The sequence below is a fragment of the Limulus polyphemus genome, unplaced genomic scaffold, assembly GCF_000517525.1.
Source record: "Limulus polyphemus unplaced genomic scaffold, Limulus_polyphemus-2.1.2 Scaffold4475, whole genome shotgun sequence".
Taxonomy (NCBI): Eukaryota; Metazoa; Arthropoda; class Merostomata; order Xiphosura; family Limulidae; genus Limulus; species Limulus polyphemus.
The window spans coordinates 30,176-44,284 of record NW_013670085.1 but is presented as its reverse complement, the minus strand read 5'-3'; the positions used below and the strand labels follow the sequence as shown (position 1 = coordinate 44,284).

At 34.3% G+C, this 14,109-nt stretch overlaps 1 protein-coding gene across 1 annotated transcript in view; it reads right to left on the bottom strand.

Annotated features, from left to right (window-relative positions):
• Positions 1-4,926: 4,926 nt before the first annotated feature.
• The window catches only part of LOC106471214, a 13,931-nt gene continuing 4,748 nt past the window's right edge, over positions 4,927-14,109 (bottom strand). Inside the window, exons 2-4 of the mRNA XM_013931803.2 lie at positions 10,987-11,080; positions 7,608-7,781; positions 4,927-5,963 (exon numbers count right to left, since the gene is read on the bottom strand). Of these exons, the coding sequence (XP_013787257.1) occupies positions 5,593-5,963; positions 7,608-7,781; positions 10,987-11,080 (639 nt within the window). The 3' untranslated portion in view covers positions 4,927-5,592. The remainder of the gene's footprint in view (positions 5,964-7,607; positions 7,782-10,986; positions 11,081-14,109) is intronic.

The window sequence follows — 14,109 nt, the reverse complement described above, 5'->3', positions numbered from 1 at the left end:
CAACCTGTGTCAATGATTACCATTTATGGTCACATGTTTTTAGTAACCATTCTGATGTGGAGAGGAATGGCATACCATTCTTGTCGGTCTGAATATGTTTCTCTAACTCAGGATGATGTTGAAATCATCACTGAAAGGGGGGGGGGGGACAGTGAAGAACAGGGACAGATGCCATTTTAGCCACTCTGGCATGAAACCTCTGCTCTGAATGGGGTTCCAACTCTGACCAGAGGAGAATGGAGATAATGCATCATCTCGGACAGTGCAGGACCAAACAGATGCTGTCCAGATAATGTGACTTTAGTCTACAACTGTGATGTAAAAACATGAAAAGCAAAGAAGATAGTCTAGCACAATTATAAAGTTATCTCTGGATGAGGAATGCCATCTATGGGTAACAATTTCCATGTATAACAGGACCAAGTTAAGAATGGCTTTGGTGTAATTGTTTTTCTACTACATTTTACATCAGGTTGTGATTTTTCATTGTTTTTATAAGGATTATTAAACCCTCCATGATGGATCAAGAGGGGAGAGAAACAGTACAGTCATCTTATATTTTTCATATGAGCATTTATATAAAAAGTATTTATGAAAATCTATGTATAAAATGTTTCTTACAAACATTGTCAGACATTGAAATAGAGCTGTTCAAACGTTATAAAACTTTCTGTACATAAAGTGGTCAGCCATTTAAGTCATTGGTTATTTAATTACAGTCTGTCTTCTATGATTTGTATTACTTTCTTGGCCTCCTGGTTTTAAAACCCACCGATCTCTGCTGTACCTACATGAGTGTTCATACTCTCAGCTTGAAGAGTCTTCATTTAACACAAAAAGGAAATAATATATTTTCCACAGAAAATTGAGTGACATTTAATCAATTGCATAGCATGTTATTAGGCAGTGGTCTAACATATCCACTTTCCACCTTGGATAATTCACAAAATGTGATAACAATACTGTTGTGCTGTCCATGTTTAATTGTTCTATAATATTAATATTTTGTGCTCAAAACTGAAATAAATTTAAATCATCAATGGCATCTCAACAGAGCTTCTAAATCAAGATTATGGTCAGATACGTTCTATTTATATACTTGCACTAATTCAAGTTGCTCATCATTACTAGGAGCACAAGTTTCATGACATATGAAACCATAACAAAATCAAATACATCTTTCACTTCATTGTCAAAATAAGTTATAATGTAACAATGCACACACACATAAACACACACACACACAAAAAATAGTAATTTACAAAATAACACTAGAAACTATAATAACTTTGTAAAAGTGTTGTACTCTAATTAATCTTTTTATTTTGAAGTAAGTCAATACCTTGACCTCTATGAACCTCTGTAGTAACTTTCCCTTCATTACTTATTCTATTGGATATAAAACAAGCAGGTCTGGCAGGAAAATGATCACATTTTAACACAGCTTTTGCATGAGTATCACCAATATTGCATTGATACAATAGAGAAGTCATATTAAGAATTATTTCTTAGCGAGGAAAAGGAAACAAAAGTTGTTAGTCTAAGGTTACCGATCAAAGCCTCTACAGCAGCATGGTGGTACAAGCTTTAAAATCAAGATCTGGAATGTTCATTTAAATATCGAGTAACGAACGTTTATACACGTTCATATTTGAAGCATCAACCCAGTTAACTCACCAGTAGAAATTTCAAAACATCCAGATGAACATACAATAGAAGGATTTTTGAAAATAAAGAGATTTACCCAACTACCAAGGTATATCATTTGGCTATATTCAAGATTGGTTGCAACACTGTATAGTAACACCATCTACACCATACTTAGACGTAATAAACAAATGATATTATCACTCAACTAAATGGAAATATATGCGACTTATAAACACAAAACTATAAAGTTTTTATCTTAGAAATAGTTCTCTTCCTACTATATATGGCACATATACTGGTTGTACTATATACGGCACATATACTGGTTGTACTCCAGTATATGTGTAAATGTGCCGTATATAGTACAACCAGTATATGTGCCGTATATAAATGTGCCGTATATAGTACAAACACATATACTGGTTGTAATATATACGGCACATTTACACATATACTGGTTGTATTACTGAAAAGAATGGCTTAAAGATATAACAAGCCTATTATATTTGAAAGTACTAATAAAACTTCCAATCCTACAATAAAAACTGCAAATAAAATACATAAAAAATTCCTAAAAAACAGCAAAGATTAGAGGTAGTTAAAATTGTGCTATGTTTTTGAGCAAAATGGAGATGTTACATCCTCATTTTAAGTTTCATAGAAAAAGTCAGAATGAAAGCTTTATGAAAACAGCCCTTTGTCCATCACCAACATCCTTTAAAACTAGTTTTTATTTCCTACAACTATTCAGATAGAATATGGTGCTGGATTATAGCTTCTATAAAAATTTACTTACAAACATGCATTACAAAAAAATAATAATATTAAAACTAAATTCAATTTATTGAGTGCACAGTCAGGACATCTCTTAAACAATGCAACAAATAAGTATATGTATTCAGCTTAAATTATGTTAGTTTAATGACATTAACAATCAAACTTACAAATTATCAGCTGTCACTAATCTTCAGTTCTAATAATTAAAATAAAACTGTAAGCTTTAATAGCAGCACTAAATGTATTCCTACGTTTTACTGGACTCTGTTCTTTTATATGAGGAGACAACCAGTTAGGGTGACCCTGCATATAGCAAGGACTCATCAAGTTATAAAGGTTACTAAAATGTTACATATGATCAAACCAAAGAACCTTGTCTGCTGAAACGAAATGACAGTTGGAGAATATTGAATCGTGATGTTATAGACAAAGGGCAATCAGTTGCATAGAAAGAAAAGTTACTTAGGAAGTTTTAAAATGTGCAAAGAAAAAAAAAGACAACTGATGTAGGAAATGGAAGATGTGCTACTTTGGGCATACAGTAGGATCTCAGGGATGACTGGCATAGATTGAAGTGCAAACACTCAAGGATCAAGGGCAGAGACTTACTTGGCTTATTTACATTAGAAAATATATCTGGGACGAGAATTTGAGTTAGAAAAGCAGGAGCAGGCAGCAAAGAAAGGGGATCAATGGAGCACCAGAGTCACCAACCTTCAGGATTGATGCCATTATTGATTATGTGGAGCTGAGGATTGGCAGCAACTAAGAATTCTTTAAGAAGGCAATGGGTATGTCATTATTGATTATGTGGAGCTGAGGATTGGCAGCAACTAAGAATTCTTTAAGAAGGCAATGGTATGCCATTATTGATTATATGGAGCTGAGGATTGGCAGCAACTAAGAATTCTTTAAGAAGGCAATGGTTGACAATCTGAAGTTATCATCAAACCAACAGATTTCTCCAAATACTGCAAGTACATTTCATTTCTTGAATACGATTAGCTGCTAATGTATACACAAATGTACATGTGTACTTAGTGTAAGCCTTGGTAAAGGACAACATATTCAGAGTACAGTCAGCTACGTAAATTATGCTGCTTTATAAACTGGTAACATGAAAAAAATAGATAACGTTGTCATAATAGAAAGACAGTAATTCAACCATCTACATGTATACTTTATGAAAAGTAATTAATTCATTGACTTGTGTTTCTTTATTAGCAACATGTGTGAATACGTAAGCATAAGTTAAATGTCAAAATAGCCAGCTTCCTTAGATCTGTGATATAAGATTTTAGATATTACTTACAAATAAAACTGGAGAAGATATCCTAAGATGTACAACAGACAATGGAAAAATGTTTAAGTTATGTTTGAAAACACTATATTTCTTTCTTTTAATATTACTTATAAAAACAGAATTGGTCCATTTTTTGGACATATATTTCCACTTAAATTATGAACACATTTGTTGATCAAACAGTATAATATTGGAAACAAAATAACCCCAAAGTTATATGTGCCAAGTATGTGCGTATGTATGTAAATGAGTACCAAATATATAAAAATGTACATATAAACACAGGTATACGAGCATATTGAGTAAAGAATAAATTAAGAGTAACAATTCTTTACATATGTGACAAAAATGGAGGACTCTTCTTATGGAACTCACCTCTGCTGACCCCTGAGGTCAAGCTTAGCCTACCCCAGCACCAAATTAGTAAGATCTTGGCACCAGAAATACGGTGGCATGTACCAAGACTAGTTATTGTGCATTTATATACTTAACAACACTTAGAACCTGTACATGCACGTATGTGCATAATTATGTAAAAAAACACGAATTAAAAATTGTTTGTGAAATGCTGTAGATGAAGGTTTGAGGGTCTAGTTTCTATAAGTAACAAGTGAGCATGAAAATCATGCTTGTTACCCATTTAACTATTTACTAAAATAGTACACCAAAATTTAAAATGTGTACACGGCTCAAATCTATCACCAAGATCACAAAATGTCTGAGCTATGTTCAATAATCCAATAACTTCCTTTCACTCAGAAACTCTCGCACTGGAAAGATATTTTAAAGCTTTCTCTCAAATTTTCTTTTTTTTCTATCAAATCTTAAAAATAATTATAAGATCAGTAGAAGATGTATGTGTAACTTTCTTATTCCTGAATGAAATTAAACTATATTGAAATAGTGATCATCTCTTGGCAGTGATAAAAATGTATGCAGGTAATACAATGAGGCTTGTATTACCAAACACACGGGCTAATAGACAAACTATAGCTTACAAAATGAACTGACAAGGCTTAATAGCCTCCGTTACTTCTCTAGCAATAAATATACACACGTACATCCATTAACACACAAAACTATTTATCAATCACATAATGAAACATGAAAATGTAGTAAACCTATGAAAAAGAAAAGTGACTTAATCTTTTATATTTAAAAAACCATATTTAATTTGTCAAACACCTTCTATCTAATTGAACCAATATACTCATATTTAGTTTAAAAAGTAATACTGAATGTTAGTTCAATCGTTTAGAAAAAAAAGAATCCAAAAAAAATTTAAAATCAAAACATTAAATACGTTGACTATACCTAACTCACGACACTACAGTTACAGTTGTTGTACCTTACACAACCTATTTCAGTGAGTGAACAAGATGGATATTTACAAAGCACCATCTTCAAACTGCAGAGAACTCCAATTATCATCCAGATAATCAGGGTTTTAAGGAAGAACATTAAGTAAAATTGCACTAGGTGTTCTGTTATTCTATAGCATTATATAATGAAGATGATTTCAGTCTTCAGAGTAACTCTGTGCAGATTGTTGCTTTGATTGCCCATTTGTTCCGATTCCTCTTCACACGTTCTGGTTAGGAGCTTAGCCTAACATTACATACACGAAAAAGGTGATTCTGTTTGCAAGACAGCTGGTTGATTAAGGTAGAGAAACTTTAAAAGAGTTACTCCTTCTCATTAGCAGTGTTTTTTGTGTCTGACTCAGCCTTAGCTTTGTCAAAAAATGAGCGTGGCCTTTCCTTTCTTATTATATACACAGGATCTGGAAGAAACTTCTTCTGGCAGTTTTGGTTAACAATGTTTTGATTTTGTAATTCTAAATTATGGTAGAGTGAGAACCTTCAAAGCCAATCATCAACAACTGAACTTACTTCATTTTGTTTTTCTGCGTTTTGTTTTGGCAGCATATGACGAGGAGGCCTGGGTCCCAAGCCTTTTACAAAGAGTTTAGCATGAGCTTCTCTCCGAGGTGAGAGGTCTTTAGTGCTGGCAGTAGTTTGATCCGTTTCTTGTGTCACCAGTTCAACCCTCCACGTGGGATCCTGCTCGCTGGACGGCTGCTGGCCTGGTGGCTTGGGAATGTCTTGCTGATCCCAGTGTAAAACAACTGTAATGTGGCCTTTATTGTCCATGATTTTCCACGATGGTTGCTTATCCACCAACTCAAGGCTGTTGATAGCTTCACACACAATTTGAGGGATGGCTGTGATGGCTAAAGAAATAAAAAACATTTTGATTGAACCACCAACTTTTGAGCTACCAACTGTATTGCAGTGTAAAGAAATTTGGTTGTCATGGTTCTAGTATGACTATTCCAGAGCTTATTTCTTACTTTGAATGTATGTATCATATAGCAATATTTTTAATTGAATATCTACTATTATCAAACAAAAAAACTATTTTTAAGGTTTACCGTTTTCATCACAGAGTCATTAACTTGTATAAATATGGACAGTTACAGTAATTCTTGTTTCACTGTAATGAATAGATAACCAAATATTATTAGAAAACTGGTGTCATAATTCCTCTTTTACATCAGGAAATGAAAAACACTAAAATGTAGTGTTACGTATAAGCTTGTTTCTTTGTTTCCGGTAGAAATTCTTTCCAGGGATCTTCAGCGATACAAGTCCTTTCTTAATTAAACCAGTTTATTCTTCCTCGATACAAACTTTTAGTACACAGAAGTTCCACAATCAGTGCATTTCTTGTCACTTTGAACTTAATAACTTTTATAATACACGCTATAAATCACAGTGATTCACAATCTCGATAACTTCGCTCTCTATGAGTGCAAAACACATACTTTACGGCTCACTAGCTCAAAACTAACAGAATCATAAATTACACAAAACTCAAAGTAACTACTGCTCTCTCTTCATTCATCCCTGCTGGCTTATATACTAATGAAGAGGGCATCTCGAACACACTTGGACTTCCCAGATCATTCGAGAAACTTATCACGCACACTACCAGCACCAGCAGCGTCACTCTCTATGAGTGCAAAACACATACTTTACAGCTCACTAGCTCAAAACTAACAGAATCATAAATTACACAAAACTCAAAGTAACTACTGCTCTCTCTTCATTCATCCCTGCTGGCTTATATACTAATGAAGAGGACATCTCTAACACACTCAGACTTCCCCGATCATTCGAGAAACTCATCACGCCCACTACCAGTGCCAGCAGCGTCACGTGACTTCCGCTGTCGTAACAGTAGCTTAAAATATATTAAGCAAGTAAATTTTGTTTCAGTTCACTATTATTAATAGATTGCATGCTAAAGTTAAACAAGAATTTACATAAACTTTTTCAGAGGTACAATAGTTGTTTTTAACACAATTATACTACATTTACATGTAAACATTACTCGAAAAAAGATGTTTTACTAATAAGTCCATATTGTTGATATATTTCTAATATGATTACAGATTAGTAGATCTTTACACCACACTTGCCCTTTAAAACTGTACTCAAAAAAATGATATATTTGTTAATTGTGAATAATCTAATGTTTTGGGAAATGAGTAGAATAAACTTCTGGAAGATATCACAAAATGATAAATAAAATTGTGTAATTAAGAATAGTAATAGTGTTACTACTTTCAACCACAATGACACCTCAGACACACATGGGCTAACAGTCAGGCTAGAGACTCTTAAGATTCAGAAAGAAATATAACTGATTTTATACTCTAAATTAAAATTGTAAAAATGTTTAGAAAAAGACCCAAGGTATTACCACTGCAGTCATAAAATCTGACCACTGGTTTTAAATTTACAGTAATGTTTTAACTTAAGGTTATTTCTAAAAAAATAGTAACTCCTACTTTTTCTAATACAAAAATTACCTGCTCGCAATGTTTCCATGCTAGGAGGAAACCATCGTTCACCAGGACGGAGGAGGATGAAGACCGTGTCCTTGTCCACTGTTTTGAAGTAATTCTCATCTTCAACCTCTGTTCCATCACTTTCTAGCACCACTCTTAGCTTGGAGGAGTTGTTGTAGCCTAACTTTTCCCCACCTAAAAAAATAAGCATGTGGCTCACTCTAAGATATATTCGTATTTTTTGTTTATTGAAAATACACCTCTTTGAGTTTAAATGTTCAATCACAATAAAAATTACACATAACAGGACTGTTCAACTTCAAACTAGGGGTAGAGCCATATTGCTGGTTAGCAATCCTAAATTCTAGAATGCCAAACAAGTAACCTGAAAATCTGTCCACTCTTCTAGGGGGTGTCCATCTTATGAAGGAATAGAAGATATCCGAGTAATATACAAATAATATTTTGTTTCTTTAAAATGTCAAATATGTGATGTTTTTATTTATTTTACAAACTTAATATTTAACTACGGGATCCTTCCAATACTTGACAGCTAATAGATAAAACCCGGCTGCAGGCTCGATGCATCTCCTAAATTACAGAATTTATTTTCTTGGTATTAAAAATTGTTAAAAGACCAACCATTCTGTTGAGATCTCAACTACAAGATTGGTCTCTATCTTAAACTGCATATTCAAGACCCAATAACAATGTTCACTCATTGAATAAACTAATTACATTATATGATACGGTGCTACAAAATGTTTGTCTGGCGTGTTACTTGACTGCACTGTGCCGATCTTGTCTGTGGCTCATGAGTATATCTCAGAATTCAGTTTAACTTGGGACACAAGTGTTAACAAACTTAATTTTGTTTCCCAACTGCACCGTGCAAACCTTGTCTGTGGCTGGTGAGTACAACTTAGAATTTAGTCTGACCTGTGACACAACTGTTAACAAAGTTAATTTTGTTTCCCAACTGCACTGTGCCGATCTTGTCTGTGGCTCATGAGTATATCTCAGAATTAAGTTTAACTTGTGACACAAGTGTTAAAAAAGTTAATTTTGTTTCCCAACTGCACCATGCCAAACTTGTCTGTGGCTCATGAGTATATCTTAGAATTTAGTCTGACCTGTGACACAAGTGTTAACAAAGTTAATTTTGTTTTCCAACTGCACTGTGCCAACCTTGTCTGTGGCTCATGAGTATATCTTAGAATTAAGTTTAACTTGTGACACAAGTGTTAACAAACTTAATTTTGTTTCCCAACTGCACTGTGCCAACCTTGTCTGTGGCTCATGAGTATATCTTAGAATTAAGTCTGACCTGTGACACAACTGTTAACAAACTCTTATTTAAAAAGAGAGAGAGATAAAAACTGCCTATGGCAGAATTTTCTTTCCATTACTACCACAAAAATCTCCTTTGAATTTTGCACACATAGAGCAGTATGATATTTTAAACCAAGGTGTATGTATGTATGTACTACATGCAAACAGTTCTTTATTGAATGATGAAGCAACATAACACAGATATGCAGATCCAGAGATGCTGCCTACTTCTATATATGTATGTATACACACACACACTCCTGATGAACTAATAAGTTTTGTTGTTCCCTCTGTTTTAAATCAGGAATTATACCTACTTTTTTACACTACATACTGTTAATACATCACATTTATTGAATCTTAATAAAATTGGAGACACTCCTAAGCTCCTTACAATACCCAAAACTGGATGTCTGCACTGAAGTGTTATTACTTCAGTAATAAATTGATTCAGAGAACTCCAAACAAACTAAAACCTTAGGCCCCAAAATCAATGCGAGTAATATAAATCGAAACATGGTTTAAATACAGTTTTACGTATTCGTGACTTTGTGCTAGAATTTCCACACTGAACAGGAGGAGATGGTAAAAGGAAATGGCCTGGAAAATTTACCAAATATACAAAACTCAATTGACAATGGCAGACATTCATCCTCAAGAAGGAAACAGGTATAAAATATTACCTTGGGTCACAAAAGCTGTTAGCCAAGAACCAAGTGAAATTACTGAAAGCAACTGTAGGAGACACGCAACTTTTGATTTACCAGCTGAACATCGAGGAACACGTACTTAGGACTTTATTTCATCACCCACTTAAGAATAAATGGATTATAAATATTGGGTGGTTGGTTGAAAACTGGACACTTCTTATTAGTGGAATGCCTCACAGGTCAGTGTTTAGGCCTTGCTTCTTCTTAGTTACATTACAGATAATAACACGGGAATAATTAATAAACTTTGCTGAAAACATTAATTAAGCTCTGGTATTTAAAGCTGAGCTGAGGATGTCAAAATATTACAAAAGGACTTTTGGTATAATTAAAGGAAATTTGCCAAATATTGTACATGCCCAACTTAACATTTGATTCGGTACAAGGTAGTGCGTTTGGGTTATCATAATTTGGATCTCACATTTGGTGCAGATGTGAATCCACTCAACAGCATGATAATAGAAAAGGGTCTTGGTAGAGTGGTGGATAGGTCACTCAAACCATTAACACAGGTGAACAAAAACAAAGCTGAAATGGGCAGCAATTGCCTAGTTCAGTGACACTTTAGGAGAAAGTCTTGAATGACTGATCTAAAAAAGTACAGGTCACCAATCTCTGTTGCTAGCATTAAATATAGTACAGTTTTTGCAAGTGAAAAAAGTCAGTTTTCTCTATACAAATTACAAGTCACAGCTCGCTAGGATTACTGTGTATAGTTTTGGTTTTATCTTAGACAGTATACTGACTTATTGGAAAGGGTTCAGAGGATGGCTACTGGCATGATGGCTACTGGCATGATGTTGGGGATAGATTAGGATCTCTTATCTTTGTGTTCGTATTGAAATTCGCAATATTATATAGGAGATAAAAAAGATAAAGGCTTCTGGTTTCTTTGTGTGGTATTCTGAAGAGAAAAGGATGAGACGACACAAGTCTAAGATTTAAACAAGACAGATTGGTCTTATGTAACGAGTTGGAAGTAGTCAATATTGGAGGACAGCACTATACAAGAGTTTAAGAAGGGAATTAATGATTTCATGGAAAATTAAGTGTGGGTTTAAATTTTAACTTTTCTCAAGGCCAAAGCTTGATGCATAAAAATAACCTTGTAGAACCAAATGGTCCCTTAGTGTTCATATGTTATATGGACATTAGCAGAATAACTTCAAAAAAGACGTTTTGAGACATACTTGGATCTGTCCAGCTAGATATAAAACCCAGAACTTTTTAACCTTGAAGCTCTTCGAAGTTTGCACAAAAATGAATGTTTAGTAGGATAACAGATTCTTTGTATGTAAAGTAATGTTTAGTGGGGTAACAGATTCTTATCACAGTAAACCAAACGTAACGGTACTAACCTTTAGCTTTAAGGTCCGAGAGGGAAGTTGCCACGACCGCTTTCCTTGTTTCTCGATTGCAGCTCCATACTTTGTATGGAAGCTGTCTCAGTTCCTGGAAAATATAGCAAAAAAAAACAACACATTTTTAATAGATATAAAACTCAATAGTCCCATGTATATTGCCTAAAGGAGTTGGCTTAGCTTCATAATTCCATAAAAATAAGAACCTAAACAACAGTTACACAGAGGTTCGTCTACAAGGTTGATTACATTAGGTCTTATCCCTATACCAGGTAAATGCTGTCTACTTCATACCAAAAAAAAAAGAAGAAAATTCTATCATTAGTAATATTCAGGATTTGTATGCCTTATTCTAAATATCCAACGGGGAGTTATAAAAATGTAAAAAGTTCATAAAATAAAACTGACTGTCATAAGATATGTTCAACTTCTAGGTTTACTGGTTATTTTTAGAATTATTGAGACAGCACACCACATGCAGTTACAGAAGACAAACAGGAAATAGATGTGCAGTTCATATGACCTGGTTTGGAACTTGAGATGTTTTGATGTAACAAAATTGGTTAGAATGACAGTTTAGCATAGAATACACTCTTCTGATGCCTTGGAAGTCCTGGATTTGTGGAAGAAATTGGTTTAAATGTTTACTTTTCTCTAGGATGGATGCACAAGAACAACCTTGTTGTATGTTTTTTCTAGTTACAGTAGGATTATTATTGTAAGAAAACTGTTTCGATCCTTTTGAATAAGTGAGTATTGTAATACTTAGAGTTCGGGTAAGAAGTGACCTTAAAATTTATAAAGTTATCTGGGGGATCAAAAGGATAAGGGCTTCTGATTTCTTTGTGCTCTGTTCTGGAGAGAACTGGACAAGAGACAACAAGATTAAGATTTGAAAGACAAGCTAGGCTTCAGTTTAAGACAGTTTTATTTTCTAACAGGGTGATTGACTTGTGGAATGAGTTACCATGACCAGCAGTAATGGAGGCCAGCACTTGATGTAAGTTTAAGAAGAGAATTGATAATTTCCCTAAAAGTAAAGAGTGGGTTTACACTCTGAAGTGAAGGTGTGAAATCCTTGAAATGTCCCTGCTTTGTTTACGTATGCCAATAGGCCAAATAAGTGTTTTTGTTTGTTTTTCCAGTTTCTGACCAACTCTGTTTTATTACTTGACAAAAGTTTCATTGTTCTTTTAATTAAAGTTTTGACCTCTGATAAAAATATAAATTGTTTTTTGGATCCTTGTAGGTCACTTGTAGTGATCACAAGAGTTAATTGTGACCTTCGCCAATCAATCTCTACCATCGATTTTACAAGACATTGTGTATTCATTTGGTTATTGTTGTAACTCCTCCAGATATTTGGAATACATCGGTGATGTTCATAACAGTGCACACACAGGTATAGTTGGGTTAAGATGATTCTAGGTATAGTAGGGTTAAGATGATTCTAGGTATGGTAGGGTTAAGATGATTCTAGGTATGGTAGGGTGAAGATGATTCCAGGTATGGTAGGGTTAAGATGATTCCAGGTATGGTAGGGTTAAGATGATTCTAGGTATAGTAGGGTTAAGATGATTCTAGGTATGGTAGGGTTAAGATGATTCCAAGTATGGTAGGGTTAAGATGATTCTAGGTATAGTATGGTTAAGATGATATTAGGTATGGTAGGGTTAAGATGATTCTAGGTATGGTGGGGTTAAGATGATTCTAGGTATGGTGGGGTTAAGATGATTCTAGGTATAGTTGGGTTAAGATGATTCTAGGTATAGTAGGGTTAAGATGATTCCAAGTATGGTAGGGTTAAGATGATTCCAAGTATGGTAGGGTTAAGATGATTCCAAGGATGGTAGGGTTAAGATGATTCTAGGTATGGTAGGATTAAGATGATTCTAGGTATGGTAGGGTTAAGATGATTCTAGGTATGGTAGAGTTAAGATGATTCCAGGTATGGTAGAGTTATCTTATTGATTGATATCTTATTTCCTCTTAAGATAAAAAGGTAGGGTTAAGATGATTCTAAGTGAAGATGATTCTAGATATGGTAGGGTTAAGATGATTCTAGGTATGGTAGAGTGAAGATGATTCTAGGTATGGTAGGGTGAAGATGATTCTAGGTATAGTAGGGTGAAGATGAATCTTAACCCTACCATACCTGGAACCATCTTAACCCTTTCCTGTAAGTCAATATCTTTCTGTGTTCATGAGGCCTAACTAATGATTCATATAGAAGTAACAGCTTCATATGACTTGTAATCAATACATCTACAAGTACATCCTAAAATTGTGTTAGCTCTACTAGCAACAGAGTACTGCTGTAATAGCTTTAGTGATTTATCCACTACTACATGAATATCCTTTTCTTCTTTCACACTAATGAGTTAGTTCCCATCTTAACATACGATCAATATTATCATAGCCCATCTGCATTACTTTGGACTTAACTCTAAGGGTCAGTTGCCAAGTCATCTTGTAATAGTTTAACATCTTCAATACGGATAGAAGTATCCAATAGTTTAATTCTTGTTTGTTTTCTTGAATTTTGCACAAAGCTTCTCAAAGGATATTGGTATTAACCATACCTACATTTGAAATAATGAACTAGAGGGAAGGCAGCTAATCCAAACACCACCCACTACCAACTTTTGGGCTACTCTTTACTAATGAATAGTGGGACGACCCTTAACATTACAACACCCTTACGGTTGAAAGGGTAAGCTCATTTTATGGCAGGTTTTGACCCTGTGACCCACACATTACGATTTATCAGCAAAGTTTACTAGATCCAAATTTAATGTAAGCAAGGAAAACAATGACCCAAATACCGATCTGTGAAGTAAATCATTAATAGCAACCATTTATCGAATCGACTCCATTAATAGCAACCATTTATCGAATCGACTCCATTAATAGCAACCATTTATCGAATCGACTCCAATAATAGCAACCATTTATCGAATGGAGTCGAAATGGTTGCTATTAATATCGAATCGACTCCATTAATAGCAACCATTTATGAATCGACTCCATTAATAGCAACCATTTATCGAATCGACTCCATTAATAGCAACCATTTATCGAATCGACTCCATTAATAGCAACCATTTATCGAATCGACTC